The sequence below is a fragment of the Ochlerotatus camptorhynchus genome, unplaced genomic scaffold, assembly GCF_037179485.1.
Source record: "Ochlerotatus camptorhynchus isolate MF236.1 unplaced genomic scaffold, CSIRO-AGI_Acam_v1.1 ptg000002l, whole genome shotgun sequence".
Taxonomy (NCBI): Eukaryota; Metazoa; Arthropoda; class Insecta; order Diptera; family Culicidae; genus Ochlerotatus; species Ochlerotatus camptorhynchus.
This window is the reverse complement of record NW_027040494.1, coordinates 980,936-1,004,865: the sequence shown is the minus strand read 5'-3', so window position 1 is coordinate 1,004,865 and position 23,930 is coordinate 980,936. Positions and strand designations below refer to the sequence as shown.

At 40.4% G+C, this 23,930-nt stretch overlaps 1 protein-coding gene across 1 annotated transcript in view; it reads left to right on the top strand.

The window, feature by feature from the left end:
- LOC135700797 (G-protein coupled receptor Mth2-like) overlaps positions 1-23,930 on the top strand; it is an 81,274-nt gene that overhangs the window by 40,158 nt on the left and 17,186 nt on the right. Inside the window, exons 3-4 of the mRNA XM_065221479.1 lie at positions 22,724-23,146; positions 23,213-23,573. Coding sequence (XP_065077551.1) covers positions 22,724-23,146; positions 23,213-23,573 — 784 coding nt within the window. The remainder of the gene's footprint in view (positions 1-22,723; positions 23,147-23,212; positions 23,574-23,930) is intronic.

The following is a 23,930-nucleotide window of genomic DNA, read 5'->3' as shown; positions in this document are numbered from 1 at the left end:
AAAACCACCAAAGAAGAACTAAAACAAATGGGTGCCTCTCTTTCGGCTCAAATGAACAAGCTGAAAGCCGATATTTCTGTTGACATCGAGCAGCTACGTGAGGAAAACAACAACACCTTTAGTAAACTGAATGTTTCCATTGAAAGGACCAAGTTGGATGCTGTGTCTGCAGTGGATCGGAATGTGCGTATGAACCACCTAATTGTCAGCGGTGTGCCGTTTACACCGAGAGAGGATCTATCTGCATATTTTTCGACGTGGTGTTAGTCTCTGGGATATGCGGAAAACTGTACACCCATGGTAGATATCAGGCGACTTACGAAAGGAACTCCAAAGGCAGGAGCCGCCAGTTTGCTGTTAATCCAGTTTGCCATAACGGTGCAGAGGAACGATTTTTTCGCACGCTATCTACGCTCTCGCAACCTATCGCTTTTGGAGATTGGATTTTTGGTGAATCAGCGGATCTTCATCAACGAGAACCTTGGGCTCGCTACGAGGGGATTACGATCCAAAGCACTGGCGATGAAGAAAAACGGACAACTTTCGGGAGTCTTCACTAGAGATGGGATCGTCTTCGTCAAAACGAATGGAAGTGATCGTGCGGTTGCTGTAATGTCCGAGAGTGAACTGGAAGATATAATGCAACGTTGACCTATCCTTTCTTGCTATTGTTTACATCCTTGCCTCCGCTCCTTTTTATCCCGTGTCTCCCCTCCTAAAAGTTAAAGTTTTTAGTTGAACTATAGTGCTGATGTTGTTGCTGTTGCTGCTGTTGGGCCCGAGGACTGGGCGGTACGAGAGATGGAATGGAGCGTTGCTGTATTGGTGAATAATGCTATTAATAATTATTTGCGTCACATCTTGTAAATGAAGTACAATAAATGTTTGATAACGTAGATTTTAGTTTAGTACTCAATTATCGTTTCCTCCTAATTGCTTCCGCGTTTTCTCATGCTTATGGCTGATAATTTCATCTATCACGTCTCAACGAACGTGTGTTTACCCAGAGTAGTACTGAAATCGGCATTGGTTCAAGGGAAGCTTTCAGTGTGTTGCATCAACAGCCAGAGTATTTGTGCTCGCAAGCTTAGTAAACTCGACGAATTACGCCAAATACTTTCTATAGCAAGAGTTGATGTTGTTTGTTTGACTGAGTCCTGGCTCAATGAGAGAATAGATAGCACCACTTTATCAATGCTAGGTTATAATCTCGTTAGACATGACAGAGTGGGACGACTAGGAGGGGGAGTTCTGATTTATATAAAAAAGGAATCAAATTCAATGTTGTCGGGAAATCGGAAAATCGAGCTAATGTATCGCAGACCGATTACTTAGCGCTGGAAATTTCAATACGAAATGATAAAATCCTCCTTGCTTGTTTCTATAATCCTCCTGAAGTTGATTGCACTGATGATATTGACAACATTTTACTGAACTTTGGAACTAATTACGGCCATACACTTTTACTTGGAGACTTCAATACAAACCTACTTAATATTAATGCTACCAGAACCTCTAGATTAATGTCAGTTTTTTCATCGTTCAATCTTTCTACTCTAGGAAATCAACCAACATTTTTCCATACGAATGGGTCTTCTCAGTTAGATTTAATGCTTTTTAATGATGAGTCCAAAGTTTTAAGATTTAATCAAATAGATGTCCCGATGTTTTCCAATCATGATCTTATATTTGCTTCGTTTGATTTTGACATGGAACAGTGCGATAACATAACTTCTTTTCGGGATTACAATTCCATGGATGTTGATGGGCTGTTGGATGCTTATAATGAACTCGAGTGGTTGAGTTTCTATCAAACTGCCGATTCACACACAGTTCAATAAGCAAAGCTATGGTTGATCGTGACTTGGCGTACAAAGCGTGGAAAAATTCAAAGCTCATTGATGATCACAATTTATTCAAACGACTACGCAATAAAGTCAACCAGCTCATTCATAATGCAAAAAAAAACTATTTTACAGTGCATCTAGATCCCAAATTACCCGCCCAAGAATTATGGAAAAGATTAAAATCAATGGGTGTTGGTAAAACCAACTCTTGTCCGATCAACGGATTAAATTCCGATGAAATTAATGTAAGTTTCGCCAAGAACTTTAGCTGTTCTAGTAATTCGAATGAATATAATTTCCAAAGTCAAAATGAAGAACACATTCCTGAGAATGAATTCTACTTTGATATCGTCAGTGAGGTCGATGTAATTAATGCAATGTATCATGACGGCTGTTCGCAACGGGACGTCAAAATCGTCATCGGCGACATGAACGCTCAGGTAGGACGGGAGGCAATGTATAGACCGGCAATCGGGCCAAACAGCCTGCATGCCGTATCGAACGACAACGGCCAACGATGCGTGAACTTTGCAGCCTCCCGGGGTATGGTAGTTCGAAGTACCTTTTTCCCCCGCAAGGATATCCACAAAGCCACCTGGAGATCACCTGACCAACACACAGAAAACCAAATCGATCACGTTCTAATCGACGAGAAATTCTTCTCCGACATTATCAACGTCCGCACGTACCGCAGTGCGAACATAGATTCGGACCACTACCTAGTTGCAGTATGCATGCGCTCAAAACTCTCGACGGTGCATAACACACGTCGAAGTCGAACGCCACGACCCAACATTGAGCAACTACGGGACACCGGAGTTGCCCAGGACTACGCGCAGCAGCTGGAAGTTGCACTACCCACGGAAGAGCAGCTTGGCGCAGCTTCTCTTGAAGATGGCTGGAGGGACATCCGTTCAGCCATAGGTAGTACTGCTGTAGCGGCACTAGGTACTGCAATCCCGGACCGAAGAAATGACTGGTTTGACGGCGAATGCAAACTGTTAGTAGAGGAGAAGAATGCAGCACGGGCGAGAATGCTGCAACACCGCACGAGATTGAATGTGGAGCGATACAGACAAGCGCGGAACAGACAAAACTCGGTTTTTCGAAGGAAGAAGCGTCAGCAGGAAGATCGAGATCGCGAGGCGATGGAAAATCTGTACCGCGTAAACGACACACGGAAGTTCTACGAGAAGCTAAATAGTTCGCGCAAAGGCTACGTGCCGCAAGCCGATATGTGCAAGGACTTGGACGGTAACCTTCTCACGAACGAGTGTGAGGTGATTGAGAGGTGGAAGCAGTACTATGACGAGCACCTCAACGGTGAAGCAGCAGAAAACGAAGGTGGCACGGCAACAGACCTTGGAGCACGCGCAGAAGACGACAGGCTACCGGCCCCTGATCTTCAAGAAGTTGAGGAGGAGATCGGTCGGCTGAAGAACAACAAAGCAACTGGTGTAGATCAACTACCAAGTGAGCTATTGAAATACGGTGGTGAAGCACTGGCTAGAGCGCTGCACTGGGTAATTGCCAAGATTTGGGAGGAGGAGATATTACCGGAGGAGTGGATGGAAGGTGTCGTATGCCCAATCTACAAAAAGGGCGACAAGTTGGATTGCTGCAACTACCGCGCGATCACACTGCTGAGCGCCGCCTACAAGGTACTCTCCCAAATTCTATGCCGCCGTCTGTCACCATATGCAAGAGAGTTCGTGGGGCAATACCAGGCGGGATTCATGGGTGCCCGCGCTACCACGGACCAAATTTTCGCGATTCGGCAGGTTCTGCAGAAATGCCGCGAATACAACGTGCCCACACATCATTTGTTCATCGATTTCAAATCCGCATACGACACAATCGATCGAGATCAGCTATGGCAGATTATGCACGAGTACGGATTTCCGGATAAACTGACGCGATTGGTCAAGGCGACGATGGATCGAGTGACGTGCGTTGTTCGAGTATCGGGGACACTCTCGAGTCCCTTTGAATCTCGAAGGGGGTTACGGCAGGGTGATGGACTTTCGTGTCTGCTGTTCAACATCGCGTTAGAAGGTGTGATCAGAAGAGCTGGGATAGACACGAGTGGCACGATATTCAGGAAGTCCATCCAGCTCCTTGGTTTCGCCGATGACATTGACATTATGGCACGGAACTTTGAGATGATGACGGAAACGTACATCAGACTGAAGGCTGAAGCTAGACGGATTGGACTTGCCATCAACGCATCAAAGACAAAATATATGAAAGCAAGAGGTTCTAGGGAAGACAATGTTAGCCTCCCACCCCGAGTTCAGATTGACGGTGACGAAATCGAGGTGGTCGATGAGTTCGTGTGTTTGGGCTCACTGGTGACCGCCGAAAATGATACCAGCAGAGAAATTCAAAGACGCATTATGGCAGGGAATCGTGCCTACTTTGGACTCCGGAGGACGCTCCGGTCGAATAAAATTCGCCGCCGCACGAAGTTGACTGTCTACAAGACGCTGATTAGACCGGTGGTCCTTTACGGCCACGAGACCTGGACTATGCTCGTGGAGGACCAACGCGCCCTTGGTGTTTTCGAACGGAAGGTGTTGCGTACCATCTACGGTGGAGTGCAGATGGATGACGGAACGTGGAGGAGGCGAATGAACCACGAATTGCACCAGCTGCTGGGAGAACCATCCATCGTCCACATTGCAAAAATTGGGCGACTACGGTGGGCTGGGCACGTCGTAAGAATGCCGCACGACGACCCAGTGAAAATGGTTCTAGAAAGCGACCCAACAGGAACAAGAAGAAGAGGCGCGCAGCGGGCAAGGTGGATCGACCAAGTAGAAGGTGACCTGCGGACCCTTCGCAGACTACGAGGCTGGCGAACTGTGGCCATGGATCGAGTAGAGTGGAGACGACTTCTTCGGACAGCAGAGGACAACAAGGCCTTAGCCTGATTGGTAAGGTAAGTATCATGTAAAATCAAACGCAGTTGGACTAGATTTGCTTCCATTGAAATTTTTGAAAACTATTTGCCCTTTAGTTATAAAACCAATTACTCACATATTTAATTCCATCATCTTATCCAGCCGATTTCCCGATGGATGGAAAAAGTAAAAAATTATTCCCATAAAAAAGAAATCTTCCAGTGATGCCATAGACAACCTACGTCCGATTAGTATTCTAAGCGCTTTATCCAAAGTTTTTGAACGTTTGTTGAAGCTGCAAATTTGTCAATACGTCGATCACAATAATCTTCTCAATACCCATCAATCAGGGTACCGTCCAAAACACAGTGCGAAAACTGCGATGTTAAATTGGAAGAAAATTCAGGAAGTTAAATAATGTTTAAAAACGTATTTCCCGATTCCCCCGGATTTACCAGAAAGAGCCATCGACTGTTTATTGATTCATGTGTAGCCAAAAACGGTGAGGAAATTGAAACATTAATCGAAAGAGTATCCGTAAAACATGATTTTTTTAAATTTTATTGGCTCAAAAAATTTGAGATATTCAAAAGGATACAAGTCTCTCACAATAGTTTTCTCCGAGATTCGAGCGTGGGCTGACAATAATGATTTTTATATTTAAAAAAAAAACGGTATAAATTGGTATAAAACCTCAAAAATCGGTATGTTTGTACAACGTTATACATATGTACATTTACCTTACACACTGTATCGATACTACAGACTACAAAACCTCATACAAAACAATAAACAGTGTCTCACATGCCTCCGCCATGGCAGGGCGGCCGAACAATCGGTGTGCTTTATTTCTTTTCGTATCAACACAACGTAGGAATCCCACCCGTGCGCGATCACGGTATTATGAGGAACCTTATCTGTATGTATATCGGTTATCTAGTTCGGAAATCGGTATAAATACCGAGAAATCGGTACATCTGGCATCGTTGGTCCTACGTCACCATTGCGTACAACCCCATAGGGCTGTCCCTTGTAGTTTTTTTTTTCGTTAGTTTCCACCGGTTGCTGGTACTGCATGAACCATTCGCTAATGTCTTGTTGTCTCCGGAGATGAGCAATGTCACCCTCATGCTTCCCTGGGGAGGACGGACAAAAAATATATGCCCTGTGTTTGCTAAAATCGAAGGCTACAAATCAAGAAGACTGGCAACTCTTCCAAAAATCCGGAGACAGTAACGGCAACGCCTCTTCTGAGCAAAAGTAGAACCTGTGTATGATGGTTTTTTGTTAATTCACACACATAGGTCGAAATAAATAGCTGCCAATTATTGCTTTTGTTATGCTTTATGCGAGTAAAATTCCAGCTGAAACTGAACAGATGCGCAAGTAAATTTGTTTTGAAATTTTAAACTATGGCAATGATGCCATTCACAATGATGGTGGGACCTTCCTCGATTATTAATTTGCTATCTCAGAATAATCTTCCACTTTTTCTACGCCCTTTAGTGATGCATTTATGGACATTCGTATGTTGAATAAGTAGAATGTATGCCCGTTTTGCACAGCTTTGGCACCTGGCCACAGCGAGTGGAGTTAAGTTGTGACGCTCGGCAACTTGGCACAGTACTTGCCGACTATTTGAATGTCACTGGCCAATCCGACACTGTTGTCATCATTCTCTGGAAGGGGTCGGTCGATTCCAAGAAATGTTAAAGCATACAGAGGATCACTATCCGGTGGTTTCATGTTTTGACAACATCTAAAATGGAAATATATTATTTATCAATACATACGTACCGCTTGGGATTGTAGTCCTTCAACCTTCGCCTTCCGTTGGATCGTGATGCAGGTATCGAATCTTTCTTCTTTTTGAATCCTTGAATTTTCAGCAGCTTCCGAATGACGGTAGATCACTCAATGGTGGTGGAAGCTGCCAATTCCTTATAATTGATCGCTTCCAACAGGCAAAATAAACAATATTTCGGTTCCTCGTTCACAATAGAAATACTCAAAGGGAGAGATGGGCGAGAAAAACAAAATACAATTCGGCAGCAGGAATTTGTACCTGAATTATCCTGAAACCCTTACTAGTAGCTAGCATTTCGGATGACTTTTATTTTTGATTCGATTTACGTGTAGAATAATAATTGATTGCATCGCAATATTTTGCACATTTTTTGGTGCCATCAATTAACCAACTAAGGTCAATTAATCAATAGAGTTACAATATTGTTTTTGATTCCAAAAACTAGTTCAATTTGAGAAGCACACGAAACATAATGGTGATTGAATTTCTGTTCGATTGCAATACTCTTAAATTCAATCTAGTAAGAACGAAAAATCCTCGGAAAATTCTAGTGGGAATGTTCGATTGGCTGAGATTTTGACAGTTCATTTGACTCAAAACATTCTCTCCGCCCATCTCTCCCTCTGAATATTTCTACTTTAGCTAGCAGCAAGGTTGCAAAGACTCATTTCAGCTGAAATAATGTTTTTCGGAATAATAAAACCAAAAGATGGTATGATGGCATGTTTTACTTGTAACTTACAAGAAGAGGTTACAAAGTATGCGTTGGAAACATAAAACCTGTAAATTTTGCTTTCTATGAGTCACAATCAGCGATTTGCTGATCGCTGAGTGCGTGAGTGAGTGAGTGAGTGAGTTTGTGAAAAATCGCTGATTGTGACTCTCATGAAGTGAAATAAACAGGTTTAATATACTTTGACTATATGTTTTTAGTATTACTTCTACGTGAAGTCAACGATTTACATAGTATGAAGATGCTAATTTTAAATAACAGACTGTAGTAGTAATTTTTATACGATAGATGGAGTAGATGAAAGCATAGAGTTGATAGTTCCGTTAGAGTACGGCAGTGTGAAGATTGTATATAGATATTAGACAAGCGAGCTAGGACAACTTTTAAGGAAGGTACAAATCGGTTTTTTCATCTCTCTTTACCAAACTCCCCCTTTGGAGAGGGATGGTGAGGGGTGTCCCCCCCCCCCCCGCCACCACTGGCAAAAAGAGATGAAAACCGACCCGTTCAAGTACCAACTGTGTGTTTGAAACAGTTCTACCGATTTTTACCGCACTTCAATTGTTATTTGAAGGAAGGCATCCAGTCGTAGGTTTGGAAATTGCAACTATTGTTTACCCCTACCACGATATGTGCTCCTGTCATCGTCGACTTCACGATCTCGAGGGGACACGGGTGGGGTAGGTGCTGCTACTGTACCTTTCGACCATTGACAGTAATTGATGGTATGCTCCCATCCAGAGTTATGTACTTTGACTATATGTTTTAGTATTACTTCTACGTGAAGTCAACGATTTACATAGTTGAAGAAGCTAATTTCAAATAACAGACTGTAGTGGTAATTTTTATACGATAGATGGAGTAGATGAAAGCATAGAGTTGATAGTTCCGTTGGAGTACGGTAGTGTGAAGATTGCATATAGATATTAGAATAGCGAGCTAGAACAACTTTTAAGGAAGGTACAAATCGGTTTTTTCATCTCTCTTTACCAAACTCCCCCTTTGGAGAAGGATGGTGAGGGGTGTCCCCCCCCCCCCCCGCCACCACTGGCAAAAAGAGATGAAAACCGACCCGCTCAAGTACCAACTGTGTGTTTGAAACAGTCAAACACATTCTTTGCAACCTCTTCTTGTATCCTACCAATTCAAAATTTGATCATGGCATCTAATTAATTCATAATTTAGAAAAACATTGTTTTAGCTGAAATGAGTCTTTGCAACCTTGGCTAGCAGTAACACTTCCTTCAGCAAAAAGCAAATTGATCCACAAGACATGAGTGCACGATGTGGACTGATTGCACTGATGCGTGGTATTTACGTACTGGTTTGCATCGGGATTATTTACTGCATGATTAATACACACTAAAAGAGTGCAATCAAGCTTTAGGAATATTAGTTCGTTCGAAGCTGTTGACACAAGCAGCTGTGTGTTTTTTTTTAGGTGCGAGTCACGCGGTAGTCTGTTTTTCGATAGGAACTCATTGTTGCGGTTCCTGCTCATTGGTTGAAGTTCGTTCGTTTTGGCCGTTACCCCGTTGGAAACAAGCAACTAGTGGAGATTTCGGTGGAAATAAAGCTGACGATCAGATTTAGCTTCCCACATGGATCGGGGAAACCATCAATGGAAAACATTGCGAATTTTATGAAATCGCTGGATGTGGATCCCACTCAGATGATCGCTACATTTCGAATAGCGAAGGAAACCAAGATCAAATCAGAGGATTCGATGCTTTTTATTGTTTGAAAAACAACCGTGAATAATTAGTTTTTCATTATACCGATGGAAAGTCAGTCGAGGTACACATGTCGCCTAGAGTGTTTCAAAATAGGTCAAATCTGGGATTTCAAACGCTACCCTCTGGAATGGTAGTTTGGGGGGTCAGAATCACCCTGCCAAAATTTGAAGTGATTTGGTTCACGGGAACCCCTCGCTCAAACGGCTTGAAGTTTGTATGGGGAAAATCGACACATTCGCGGCTCTAGGTGGCGCTGTAGTGGGTTGATTTTCTTCGTGTACAAAATGTAGCACCTTTGGAGTATTGGGAACATCTTGGCTCAAGACCGGATGTGAATCCGAGTTACCCCCGAAAAGTTATTAGCGTTTCAAACGAACACCACTTGCTTTACTTCTGGGGAGGGCCTAACGCGCTTGTGCAGTTTTTATTTTTACGAACAGGTATACGAATAGCAATGTTTGCATAGGTATAACTTTTTTGTTTAACAATGAAATTGGTTGAAATTTTCACAGTGAGTAGAAAAATGTTCGAAATTATGGTCTACTAAAAATTGGAACAGATTGGCCAAGTGGTTCCGGTTTTATTCCGGGTTTCCGAGAGGCCATCGGGGGGAGAAAAGGTACCACTCGTCTAGAACAAGGTGGTGCTGGAAATCCACAGCAACAGGCATCTATGGGTAGTGCTGATTAATATTTTAACAAAATCAACCCATAGCCTGGTTCTAAATACTGAGCGTCCACTGGAAGGCCTTCCGATGACCCGGATCAACCTTAATCTGGTTTATTATGTACTTTTTATCAAAGTAGGCTTTGATTATTCTCTGCAACTATATGAAATGTAGTAAATTAATGATTTTAGATACATAAGCGTTTCAATGGCTTCAAGTGGTCACCAGATGACCCACCGGAAGATCCGAAACATCCGTAAAATTGATTGCTGTGTAAATTTGATCAAAGTAGGCCTTGATTTTCCTCCACAATTATATGGAATACAGTAAAATGGTGATTTCTGAAATATTAGCTGGTCATTGGCTCCAAATGGTCACCAGATGACCCACCGAAAGATTTGGAACATCCGTAAAATTGGTTGCTACGCAAATTTCATCAAAGTATGCCTTGATTTTTCATTGCAACTGTATATAATGTAGTAAATTTATGATTTTTTATATATTAGCTCCACTGGCTCCAAGTGGCTCGCCGAAAGATCCGGAACATCCGTAAAATGTATTGCTGTGTAAATTTGATTAAAGTAGGCCTTGATTTTGCTCTGCAACTACGTGAAATGTAGTAAAATGGTGATTTTTGTTATATTAGCTGTTCAATTGTTCCGAGTGGTCACGACATAACCCGCTGGAAGATCCGGAAAATCTGACAAATTTATTGCTGCGTAAATTTGATCAAAGTAGGCCTTGATTTTACTCTGCAACTATGTGGAGCGTAGTAAAATGGTGATTTCAGATACATTAGCTGTTCAATGGCTCTGAGTAGTCACCAGATGGTCCGTGAGAAGATCCGGAACATCCGTAAAATTGATTTATGTGTAAATTTTATCAAAGCAGGCCTTGCTTGTTCCCTGCAACTAAATGGAATGTAGTAAAATGGTAATTTTTTTAGATATTCGCTGGTCATTGGCTTCGAGTTATCACCAGATGGTCCAGAAAATACGGAACATCCGTAAAATTTATTGCTGCGTAAATATGATCAAAGTAGGCCTTGTAAAATGTAGTAAAACGATGCTATTGATGTTGCTTCTTACAGTCGTTAGTTAACTGCCTCCTGTCAAAGTTCATTCATGAGTAAATCTTCATCTTAGCTTTCTTCAAATTAAATTCAACATTTCAAAACAGTGAAAAAAATGTGGTAAGCATAGGGTTTAACATATCAGCATACACCTGCAATTTATGTTGAAAGCTGTTGAACAACATCGCCGCACGTTTCCAACAAGTTCACGGACTACATTAAAACAATGTAAACATAACATTTATCTTGCACAATAAATAGCAGTGTGAGTGCTAAACAAAACTCAGAGTACACTGGAAAAATAAACTCATAATTTCATAAATATATTACTTTTGCTTTCCTTTTTGCTCGGGTATGCTCTTGGAGTTAAAAATTGTTTAAATTTGACTCCTTAAAACAGCTATATTAAATTGCTTCTTGTAATCGTTACTTGTTTGTTGACTATTTTATCTTATAACGGCGCCGGTGGTGTAGTGGTAAGCGTGATTACCTCTCACCCCAGCAGGCCTGGGTTGAATACCAGTCGGCGCCGCCGGGATGTTCTGAGGCATAACATCTCTGATCACGCCTTCCTTCGGATGGGAAGTAAAGCCGTTGGTCCCCGGTTCATGAGTTGATGGGTCGATAGGTAGGGTCCAGGTGTGGGAGCTGCCTCCCTGGCACGTCGGTAGCATTGGTGCTTAGCACGGAAAACAAGATCGACGGAAAAAAACAAACCAAAGGACTATTTTATCTGCAATAAAACCTTTGAGGCCGTATTTCACTCAGCAACTCATTTTGCTTATTTCTTCCGGGGACTTTATTTTATGTATACTATCTGGAAGTGGGCAAATATTGTGGTTGAAGGGACTATTTCATACAAAAGCATGTTTCAAGTAGACCTGGAAACCGGTCATGTAATCGGCATCGGTGGCGCAGGAACTATTTTCGCCTTGGTAGTACTTGCCACACAACGTGATGCCGCTGGTTTAAATCATTGATAGAATAACCTGGAAAAAGTTTCTTGGTACATACTCCCAACAAACCCCCCGCCGACTGTGAAATGTCAGGAGCGACAGCACAATACCGAACAGCAGCTTTTTATCACCTCGGAACTCATAAATAAGAACGGCTATTTCGTAGATTCCATGAATTCCGAAGAAACCAAAAGAGCTAGCTGCCAGGACACCCAATTTTGTCCTGCCGCTCATCGGAGAAGTTATAATGATCTACGCCCCCAGAATCAAAGCCTGGAGAGGTAATGTCACCAGCACACTTAACGGAAACCTGACTAATTGAGTGTTGTTTTCAGCACAGTTCTAAGCCATACCTTACCCGCCGAATTGGAGAACAATTCCACAACGAGTCCTACAAACATTTTCGAAGGTAGAAATATGAATAATTCTGCTGGGAGAAAATGTTCTAATTATAATTTGTCTTGTAGCTCCCATCGGAATGGGTGAATCTGACAGACACCTAGATGCATTCCAATCAGAAAAAGGCCTTTATATGAGGTAACCAAAACGATTTAATTTAGTCATAGCTGGAAGCTACTCGCTATGCTTATACAGGGCCATTTCTTTCGTCGTCACGCATTTCTCTCGGTGAACGGACTACAAATCTGGAGTGACAGAGTCAAAGTTATCATACATGGGAGTATTCGCCATTAAGCAGTGGTAGTGGTTAAGTAGCATTGTCATCACGGGCAGCATCCTTCCCGCAGCCAGAGTAATAACCCGCAGCAGTAGCGTCGAAATACACTGCTCGGGCAGAAACACCATGAAGCTCAAGTAGTGGTAAAGAAACAGTGGACGGAAAACGGCGAAAGTAAACAGTAAGTTCACTATGCTTTCAAGTACTGTGGTCGTAAGAACACGAAGGTTCGAAGCAGCAGCATCAACACAATGCGAGGTACCTGCTAAACTGGTGTAGTGTGTAACCAGTATCCAAATTAACTGGTTCAGAAGTTATTAGTTAGTAAGTTTTTGAGGTTAAGGCCCAGTTAGGTCCAGGGGGATTACCACCGTTTATTGGAATCCTAACCGATGAGTTTAGTTTCCGTCGGCGGGCACTCTCTAAGACTCATCGAGCCGGTACCCCATACACGGAACCCTTGGAGTCTTCATTCCTTGAAAGACGACACCCAACAAACCATCCGCGACCCTATGTAGGATGAGCCAAAGAAGCTAAGTCACACACAATAACCGTGAACCCAGTACCCACGATTCAGACTACGAAATATCCATCATCTTAGGTATAAGTTATATTGTGTTGGTATGTGTAGGTATAAGTTTTATCATTTATTCCCTCCTCCTCGTATGTACTAGCGAAGCTCTTACCCTCATTTATGTGTTTACCTGAATAAACGTAACCCTACACTGATAAATTGAACTATTCCCATTTTGCTTGAAATTTAATCAATTTGAAATTAAACTCAGTTTAATCATATCGAATGACTAAAAATTAATCCTCTCTTTCTCAAAAATAAGCATCTGATATTAATCCCAGTTTAATCATGGTTGATTAGATTGTAGATTATCTTTTTTTGAATAAATTTTAATCATTTTTGATTCTATTTTAATAATTTTTGATTGAATTTTAATATTTTTAGATTATATATCAGTATTGAAAAAGAATAAAATTTAATACTGGAAAGATTATTTCGAATTTAATCATGCATTACTACTGCCGAAGTAATCACGGCTCGGACTCAATAAGGTGAAGCGGGAAACTGCATACTTTTTAAGCTTTTTTGATTTAATTTACCTTAGAGTGTAGCAGCACACTTGTCGCAAACGGCAACTCCTATGTGATTTATTCGGGTTACAATGAGGTTGCCTCAACCTTTAGAGACGGAAGTGTATTGCTTGGGAAATTATGCTTAGTGGGACTAATACACATTACATTACGATGCTTTCATCTGATATTCAACTGGCCTTTGCGCACAAGGAGCAATTGGCTTCAGTCTTTTTGGATATTAAGGGCGCATTTTATTCGGTTTCCATAGACATACTGTCAGACAATTTGCACAGTAGTGGATTACCCGGTATTTTGAATAATTTCTTGTATAATTTGCTGTCAGAAAAACAAATGACCTTCAATCTAGGTCAACTGACAACTTCTAGAATTAGCTACATGGGCTTACCCCAAGGTTCATGTTTAAGTCCCTTACTTTATAATTTCTATGTCAAAGATATTGATAACTGCTTAGATAATCTATGCACGCTTAGACAGCTTGCAGACGATGCCGTGGTTTCCATGAGAAAAAAAATCTTGACCAAAAATCAAATCAAAGACCATTGCAAAATTCCCTAAATAATCTGTCTTTCTGGGCAAGAAATTTAGGGATCGAGTTTTCACTGCAAAAAACTGAATTGGTAGTGTTTACAAGGAAGCGGTTTCCAGCCCAACTGCATCTAAATCTTTTGGGCAGAGACATTACCCAATCTTTAACCTTCAAATACCTTGGAGTCTGGTTTGATTCAAAATGCACTTGGGGTACCCATATTACGTATTTGAAACAAAAGTGTCAACAAAGGATCAACTTTCTACGATCAATTTCTGGGACATGGTGGGGTGCTCACCCGGAAGACCTCATTAAACTATATAAAACGACTGTTCTTTCAGTTCTTGAGTATGGCTCTTTTTGCTTCCACTCGGCAAGAAAAAGCTAACTAATCAAATTGGAACGTATTCAATATCGTTGTTTACGTATTGCCCTTGGCTGTATGCATTCAACACACAATATGAGCCTAGAGGTCCTAGCGGGCATAAAACCCCTGCACAACCGTTTCTGGGAGCTCTCATTAAGAATATTGATTAAATGTAGTGTCAGTAACAACCTTGTGATCGAAAACTTCGAAGAAATGCTCGAATTGAGCATCCAATCTAGATTCGTGCGAATCTATCTTAATTATATGTCATCGGATATTAGCCTTCCCTGCTATAACCCCTCTCGTGTATGCTTTACTAACTACAGTTCCCCCATTGACTATGATCTCTCCATGAAACAGGCTATTCAAGGAGTTCCAGATCAACTTCGACCTATCTCAATTCCCCGCATTTTTGCTGAAAAGTACCAACAAGTCAATTGCAATAGAAGATTTTTCACTGATGGATCACGCATTGATGGATCCACTGGCTTCGGCGTCTTCAATTAATACTCAACCGCCTTTCGGAAACTTCAGGAACCTTGTTCCGTTTATGTTGCTGAGCTAGCAGCAATCAACTTCGCATTGGGGATGATTTCCGATATGCCCATAGACCATTACTTCATCTTCTCGGATAGTCTCAGTTCGATTGAGGCTATTCGGTCGATGAAACAAGGTAGGCACTCATCTTATTTCCTTTCAAAGGTAAGGGAGCAGATGAGTTTGCTGGTCGAAAGATCATATATGATTACCTTTGTATGCCTCCCCTCACATTGCTCAATCCCAGGCAATGAGAAGGCAGACTCTCTCGCAAAGGTGGGCGCACAACAAGGCGAGATTTATGATAGAAGAATTTCACATGATGAATTTTTCCCACCAGTACGTCAGAGTTCTCTTTTAAGTTGGCAAAACGATTGGACAAATAATTCTCTTGGGCGGTGGTTACATTCCATTATTCCAAATGTTTCTTCGAGAGCGTGGTTTAAAGGTCTGGATGTAAGTCGGGGATTCATTCGAGTGATGTCAAGACTTATGTCCAACCACTACTCGCTAGACGCACATCTCTATAGAATAAACCTCGTTGACAGCAATATATGTAGGTGCAGAACCGGTTATGATGACATCGATCACGCAGTTTGGTATTGCCCGGGTAATGACGCCTCCAGAGCACAACTATTGGATACCCTAGTGGCCCGAGGTAGACAACCCTTCCGTGAAGTAAGAGATGTATTGGGAACACGTGATCTTCCCTACATGCAAGCGATCTACGAATTCCTTTGTTTGTCTGATGTTGGAGTTTGATGTGACTATCCCCTCCTTTCCAAACAATTTCCCGCTATTGTGTCCCAGTCTTATTATCCTCCTGTTCCTGTGCTACTTGCCCCTGCCCAGCCAGGATTTGGTCAACCGTCCGAGAGTAGTATCTGAAGGAGGCTTCAGAAACCAGTTTCCTACCTATATCCTTCCAATTGAAATTGTTACCTATTAACCTCGAGCCCGCCACGAGTAATTGGTACCCAATACTAACATAGAAATACTGCTATTTAAAATGTAAATCAAACATTACTTATTTTGGCTCCGCAAAGTGTCACACACGACTGAGCCTAGTAAATAAACGAACTAGTTAAAAAAAACCTGATTGTAAAACTCAATTTTGAGACTTGTTTTGGATATCTTAAATATACAGAAAATGATGTCTAGTATATGTTTTTTGAGCTTCTGGAGTAAAGTGTAGATAACATTAACTAGTTGTTTTATTTAATTTGTGCTGTAAAGTAAAGTGTCATAAATAGTAGTAGATTTTTTAAAATGTCCACAGGCAAACAAATGTTTGAACACACTTTTATGAAAATAGACGAAGGCTACAAGCGATCTTTGACCATACACAGGGTTGCTTCCACTCACTTGCTATAAAAAAATATTATTCGGAATTATGCAATCATTAGATGCAATAATGCTATGTTGTACTTGTAAGTAACAAGAAGAGGTAGTAAAGTATGTGTTTGACTCATAAAACCTGTCAATTTTGCTTTGAGAGCGTCACAATTAGCGATCTTATGATTCGTGAGTGTTCACTCAGAGTGAGCGCTCACGAGTCGTAAAATCGCTGATTGTGACGCACTGAAAGCAATTTTGACAGATTTTATGTGTCAAACATATACCTAATGATCTCTTCTTGTAACTTACAAGTACTAATTAGCATTATACTATATCATGATTTCATAATTCCGAAAAACATTTTTTTATAGCAAGTGAGTGGAAGTAACCCTGACCATACATACGAAGTACATTGTGATCATAACCAAGTGTACTCCTAATAGCTACGATAAATTTACATATTTTAAGATATTTTAAGATATTTTAATTAAATTTATGTGTTGGCCCAATGTCAGGCGCCATAAGGTTTTACATTGGTCTATTGTTTAATTAATTTTTAGTAAAATGAGCTTTCAATTTCAATCAATTATTTCCATGACATTCGTAAATATATCATTGATGAATATATTAACATGCTTGACATTGTTTTCCTTGCTAAAATGTGAACGTTGTTAGGTAGGGAACGAATTTTTTTGATTTTTTGGCCCAATGTCACCTCCGCTTACGGTATCACTAAAACACTTACCAAACAAAATCTTACACTATCCCATTTAGTTTAAGGGTAGTGTTAAAATGTTTCCCCGAAATTACATTTGAACACTACCATGAAAAGAAAGGGGATAACTTAAGGCTTCGTTGGATGCGTGGCTCAGAGATACTGATTTTTTTTTAATATCCTGAAACATTTTATTTGATGATGGAAATGTGTGTCAACCAGTTTGCCAATCGATTAAAATACATGCGATGTTTGTGTGACTTACACGCCTACACACTTGCTAAACCACTACGCCGGAGCTGTCCTCATACGAAGCAATTAATTTTACTGATGTTACAATGAACAGCTAATATATAAAAAATCACCATTTTACCACATTCCATATAGTTGCAGAGAAAAAGCAAGGCCTACTTTGATCAAATTTACGCAGCAATAAATTGTCAGATTTTCCGGATCTTCCAGCGGGTTATGCCGTGACCACTCGGAACAATTGAACAGCTAATATAACAAAAATCACCATTTTACTACATTTCACGTAGTTGCAGATCAAAATCAAGGCCTACTTTAATCAAATTTACACAGCAATACATTTTACGGATGTTCCGGATCTTTCGGCGAGCCACTTGGAGCCAGTGAACAGCTAATATATAAAAAATCATAATTTTACTACATTATATACAGTTGCAATGAAAATTCAAGGCATACTTTGATGAAATTTACGTAGCAACCAATTTTACCGATGTTCCGGATCTTCCGGTGGGTCATCTGGTGACCACTTGAAGCCATTGAATCGCTTATGTATCTAAAATCATTAATTTACTACATTTCATATAGTTGCAGAGAATAATCAAGGCCTACTTTGATAAAAAAAATACATAATAAACCAGATTAAGGTTGATCCGGGTCATCGGAAGGCCTTCTGGTGGACGCTCAGTAGTTAGAACCAGGTTATGGGTTGATTTTGTTAAAATATTAATCAGCACTACCCATAGATGCCTGTTGCTGTGGATTTCCAGCACCACCTTGTTCTAGACGACTGGTACCTTTTCTCCCCCCGATGGCCTCTCGGAAACCCGGAATAAAACCGGAACCACTTGGCCAATCTGTTCCAATTTTTAGTAGACCATAATTTCGAACATTTTTCTACTCACAGTGAAAATTTCAACCAATTTCATTGTTAAACAAAAAAGTTATACCTATGCAAACATTGCTATTCGTATACCTGTTCGTAAAAATAAAAACTGCACAAGCGCGTTAGGCCCTCCCCAGAAGTAAAGCAAGTGGTGTTCGTTTGAAACGCTAATAACTTTTCGGGGGTAACTCGGATTCACATCCGGTCTTGAGCCAAGATGTTCCCAATACTCCAAAGGTGCTACATTTTGTACACGAAGAAAATCAACCCACTACAGCGCCACCTAGAGCCGCGAATGTGTCGATTTTCCCCATACAAACTTCAAGCCGTTTGAGCGAGGGGTTCCCGTGAACCAAATCACTTCAAATTTTGGCAGGGTGTTTCTGACCCCCAAAACTACCATTCCAGAGGGTAGCGTTTGAAATTCCAGGCTTTGACTTTTTTCCATATAACGCTGAAACACTCTAATGTCGCCTGCTGGGGACACCGTTCAGTACGTAAGAGTTTACGACCTAACACCAGGAGTCCCGGATAGCGATCTAGCATTGGTTCTAGGGAAATACGGTGATGTAAAGCTTTCAGATGTGTGAGGTCTATATGTGGATGTAAAAAAGGAGATTCCCAATTCGCTGCATTTTCTCAATCGGAAGGGGGACATATTGCAAGTAGATGCAAGTAGATGCGAAATTCCCTGAGTTTTTTTTTAAGAATTTTAACGGAGGTTTGCGATAAGAAAGCGTTATTAAAATGCATTTAAAATATTTTATTTTTGGAATAACAACAACAACGGAAATTAACGTTCTCGTTTTTAAGACATGACAATCAGCTTTACTATCAAATGCATCAAATGCTGCAGATTCACATTTACTTTAATATAGTTTGTCGAAGATCTCATAATATTCAATGTCTTGAAGTTTCGTATTTCAAGCACAAGTGCAAGTAATTCTCGTGACACTTGAGTCTGTTAAATAGACGAAGTAGAACAATGGTGTTTCGAAGCTTGTTTGTTTAGATAATATGTTTTACATTGGAGTGTTTTTTTTTAAATTCAATGTCGATTAGTTTTAAAGATTTCATCAAACGTGTTTCGAATGTTTTCAAAACCAAGTGTTTAGACTTAATCGTTATTCTTAATATTAATTTTTCACATTTTATTCTTTTTTTTTATTGCATTATCTTTTCTTAAATTTGTAACATTTACGATTGAACTGTTGGTGAAATAACCGAATCAGCAGTATTATTATGACACATGTTGCTAAATGTAAACACGCATACCATTGGCGATGACGGCGGAGATGCGTTGAAGGGATAGTAAGGTACTAAAGAAAAACACGTTCAAACCCATTTTAGTTTCAGGTTATTTATTTGCTAATTGCCACGTAAGTCTAATCTGTAGTAGTGATTTTTGTTAGGTTTTGACCTTTTTAGTACTGGTTGCCTTTATTTTCTAATGCTGTTTATTTTAAGATGACTTCCATCATAGGTTTTGTTCGTGATTAACCCATACTAGTAAATAAATATTGCTTTTGCAATTATACATCATTTCTATTGCCTACTTATCGTCGATGAACATTGAAACAGGACGAATTGAAGACTGGCAGTTTTTGATCCATTGGGAGCAAATAATTCCGTAAAGTTAAAGAACAGGGCTTAGTCGATTAGTTGTTAAAGAAACTCCAGGAGCGAAATCTGGTTATCCAATTCAAACAGTAGTGTTTGTTTTAAGATTTTATTCACACTATTTATATCATTGAACCGATTTGATGTTAGTGTATTAGATACCGAAAATAGAATATTGCAAAGAGGTTGTTGAACTTCAACATAGTTTTCAGTAATCTTCAGATGAGCTAAGCTAACCTTGACCATTGAATCTGACATTTTACTTACATAAATTTTTTGAAAAGTACTCTCTGACCTCTGATTTGCTAACGCATATAATAAACATTATAAGTGACATCACTGGGAACAAAATATCAATAGATCCATCGAAAAAGAAAACTATGACTATCCCTACAGTGTACTGAATTGTTAAAGTGATGCACATTAAAATCGCAAAAAAAAACCATTTTCTATATTTGCCTGGTAGAATACTTTTGCTACTTGCCAAACCCAAGAATACTATACTAACAACTGGAAGCAATATCATAACTCCAAGCAAAATTTCATATCGTTCATAAATTACGAAAAGCAAGTATATTGCTCCTGAAATTCCCCAGCCATAAACGCAACTCAGGAAAAACCTATTTCTCCCAGCTTCATCTGCATCTTCATCGTTGGAATATCGAGACGACATATAGCAATCAAAGCACATCAAATTCATCCACACCATGCTGAGTATAGCACCAAAGAATTTCTTATCGCTGTCTACTAGCAAGCCAATGAACATTAAAATGCTGCCAACCATCACGAAACAAACTTTGCATCCATGCAAATTGCGAAGGTTTGGTACTATCAAATAAATGGCCAGCACTATAATTGGTAGCACAGTACAGATGCTTATAACTGAAAAATGAATATTATGCGGTGTTTGTTTGTCCAAGTAAATTTCAAACCAACCTGCAGTGTCATCCTCCATTTTGGTATCTTTGTAACACTCCTAGAGTTTCTATTGAGCTTGCAAGCTGGACACGCACTGACGACTAAATCTGGCTACTTGGAATATAAAATCCTAGCAAAAGCACACTCAGCATGAGAAGACAATCTAAACCTGTTTTGGGCAAGACGATGGTGTTTTAATGAATAAATTGGTTGATGTTAAGGCAGGGATTCCCCCGATCCCCTCTGTGGTATGTGGTGAGTACAATTTCGAGAATCGAAAAAGATATCATTAATTCCGAGCAAAGTTTTTCGAGTTTGTATCCAATGTTTGTGTTCGTTCATTCACATTGATTTGAGCCTAAACTCTGGAACGCACAAAAATTATTCAACTTCAAATTGGTGTATTTCTGTTTAAAATGCATAAACATCCAGAAATGCTGCATTTGGAAGTTGAGTGTATATACAATGGTTGCTATGATGAGTTTTCACCGTTTGCTCTCCAGTTTTCAAAATGAAGTCCAAGCAAGAGGAGCAGCGTGTCAAAATTTTGTTCGCGCAGCAAAAAATCCGACGTTCTCACACGCCAAGTTGGCAAAATTGCTAGATGTGGCCAAATCGATCGTGATAAACGTTTTAAAAATCTTCGAGAGCGTCTGTCGACCGCCAGAAAGCCTGAGAGCAGCGACAATCGTAATCCGAACGTGGCAGCAACGACAAAGAAGGTGGCGGTGAAATATAAGCGGAATCCTAACCTCTCCATCCGGGACGTCGCTGGCAAGCTCAATGTCTCCCATACTACTGTGCAGCGGGCCATGAAACGAGCCGGATTGTCGACGTTTAAGAAGGTGAAGGTGGCGAACCGAGATTGTATGTATGTATGTAAGGTAGCCACCATCCCTTCAAGACTTGTCTTGTATGCAGCTCCACTTAATAGCAAGATCAATTTGAGCTACCGATCTGAATTCACAATATCGCTGTATGAAGGGCCAAAAACGGAAGGGCGGACCCGTAAGCAGAGACACTTACGCGAAATCCACGGGAATTTAAGAATCTCCTTCCAACAATACGCTCCAACAAATCGAATAACACAATTCGCAATACTTATTAAGCTTCCTACTGGATGGTTTGTTAAGAAGGGCGCGTCAATCGCCCTGAAACTGTTGGAGTAGAATTCACACCATCACAATCGAATCGGTAGGATAAAGAAAATGATAGTGTTTATTCCCTCCTAGACTCCGGTTGTCATACCACTCCATCGTCCAGTCCCAGGTCAAATGATATCCTGATGCTCCCTCCCAACCCAGTATTTATTTATATAATAAAAATATATGCAATGGAGAAATGAAATATATCCGAACATTAACATATGACACAATGAAATACATTTATATGGATAATATAGTTGCTACTGCAATGAAGAAGTATTTTACATATAAGCAGCTCTATACTTCCTCAGCTCACAATGGCACGTGAATGCAGCACTGAAATATATTGGCTATATTAAGCAATTAAATATATTTTGCTCGAATGATACTAACAATAATGCTCAAAATTGTGATGAATAACTTACATGACGAGAAATAACCTGCTTAATAATTATATACAAATAATATTATTAAATGTTATTTCCTCTGCTTCCTCAGCTTCATATTAATTTCGATGACTTGCTTGGGTAAACTGAAATATTAAGCTAATAGTAATAGTATATCATGCAATGTATAATTTATATAATATATGTAGTGAAATGTATGTAGTGAATTCAACTGACTTGATCAAGTGACTCGCCCTGTCTAAACCCAGCTTTAGAATACTCCTAGACTCCGTAAAATTGTGTTCACATGCACTCGCTTACATTTCTGTTCTCCTTTTTATTACTTCGTAGATATAACAATGAACACAATTTGTCTGACCCAACCCGTCCAATGAAAGAGGGTTATTTTCACTTACTCAAGTTATCATCCCAACTTTATAGGATAAGGTTGCACCGGTTATGACGATTTTCGCGTTTGGTTTTCGTTTGCTAGGGAAACACATTTAACTATATTTCAATTACTATTTAATTTCAGGTCTGATAATTTCCATCCCCTTCCTGGTGGCGACGCTGCTGATCTACGCATGCATCCCGGAGCTCCGAAATATCCACGGCAAATCGCTCATATGCTACGTGCTTGCACTAACCTGCGTGTATATTGTGATGCTGATGACGCACTTCGATACTTCGATTGTCCCGTGTGTAGTTCGAGCATATTTGTTCTACTTTTTTGTGATGGTCAGTTTCTTCTGGTTGAATGTGATGTGCTTTGACATTTTCTGGACCTTCAGCAGTGGCGTGTTGATCAAAAATGAGAAAAAGCGATTCCTGTACTACTCACTCTATGCCTGGGGTTGCCCGCTGATATTAGTGTCCATGGTAGCCGTTTTCGAAAACACAGAAATACTCAATGAAGATCTAAGACCTGGCTTTGGATTAAATAATTGCTCGTTTATCAGTAAGTTGGTTTTGGCAGCAGATTTGTGTGGGATCATATTGATTTGTTTTACCATTCGATTTTCAGATGAAAAGCTGATCCAATTCCTATATCTGTACCTTCCGCTGCTGATACTGGTAGCCATGAATTTGTACTTCTTCATAGTCACCGCAATCCGAATCATTCGAGTGCAGAGAGCTACGGAAGCTGTACTGAGAAATGATTCCGGACGGCACAGTCGGTTCGAGAAAGATCGCTATCGGTTCACGCTGTACCTGAGACTGTTCATCGTGATGGGTGTCACGTGGACGTTCGAAATAGTGTCCTGGGCTATGGAAAACAACATTTGGCTCTTCTACGTCACTGACATTTGCAACTGTCTGCTGGGAGTTATGATCTTCTTTCTGTTTGTTTGGAAGCAGAAGGTGCGGAAGTTGGTTGCTAAAAGGTAAGGATTTCAGAAAACTTTTACACAGTTTGGCTGTGACCAAATATAAAATGTCCATTAGTTCTGTGTATTTCAGTTGATAGAGTTGGTTATTCTACATATTATCTGTGTTCGCTCTTCGATAAGCTGCACACGCGGCGTGGAATATGGCCACAGAAAACGGGGGAATTCGGATCACTCGGACGAACTATAAATTAAACGCGTGGACTACACAGAAACGACCGTATCGTGCGGTGGTCAAAAGCCTAGTTGGCAGTTTATTCACCCTCCTTACCTAGCTTGCCCTATAGAGTCTGTGTTCGGGACAGACTGTAAAAATGCTCTCTTCTCTCCACTAACACAAATGATTACAAGTGA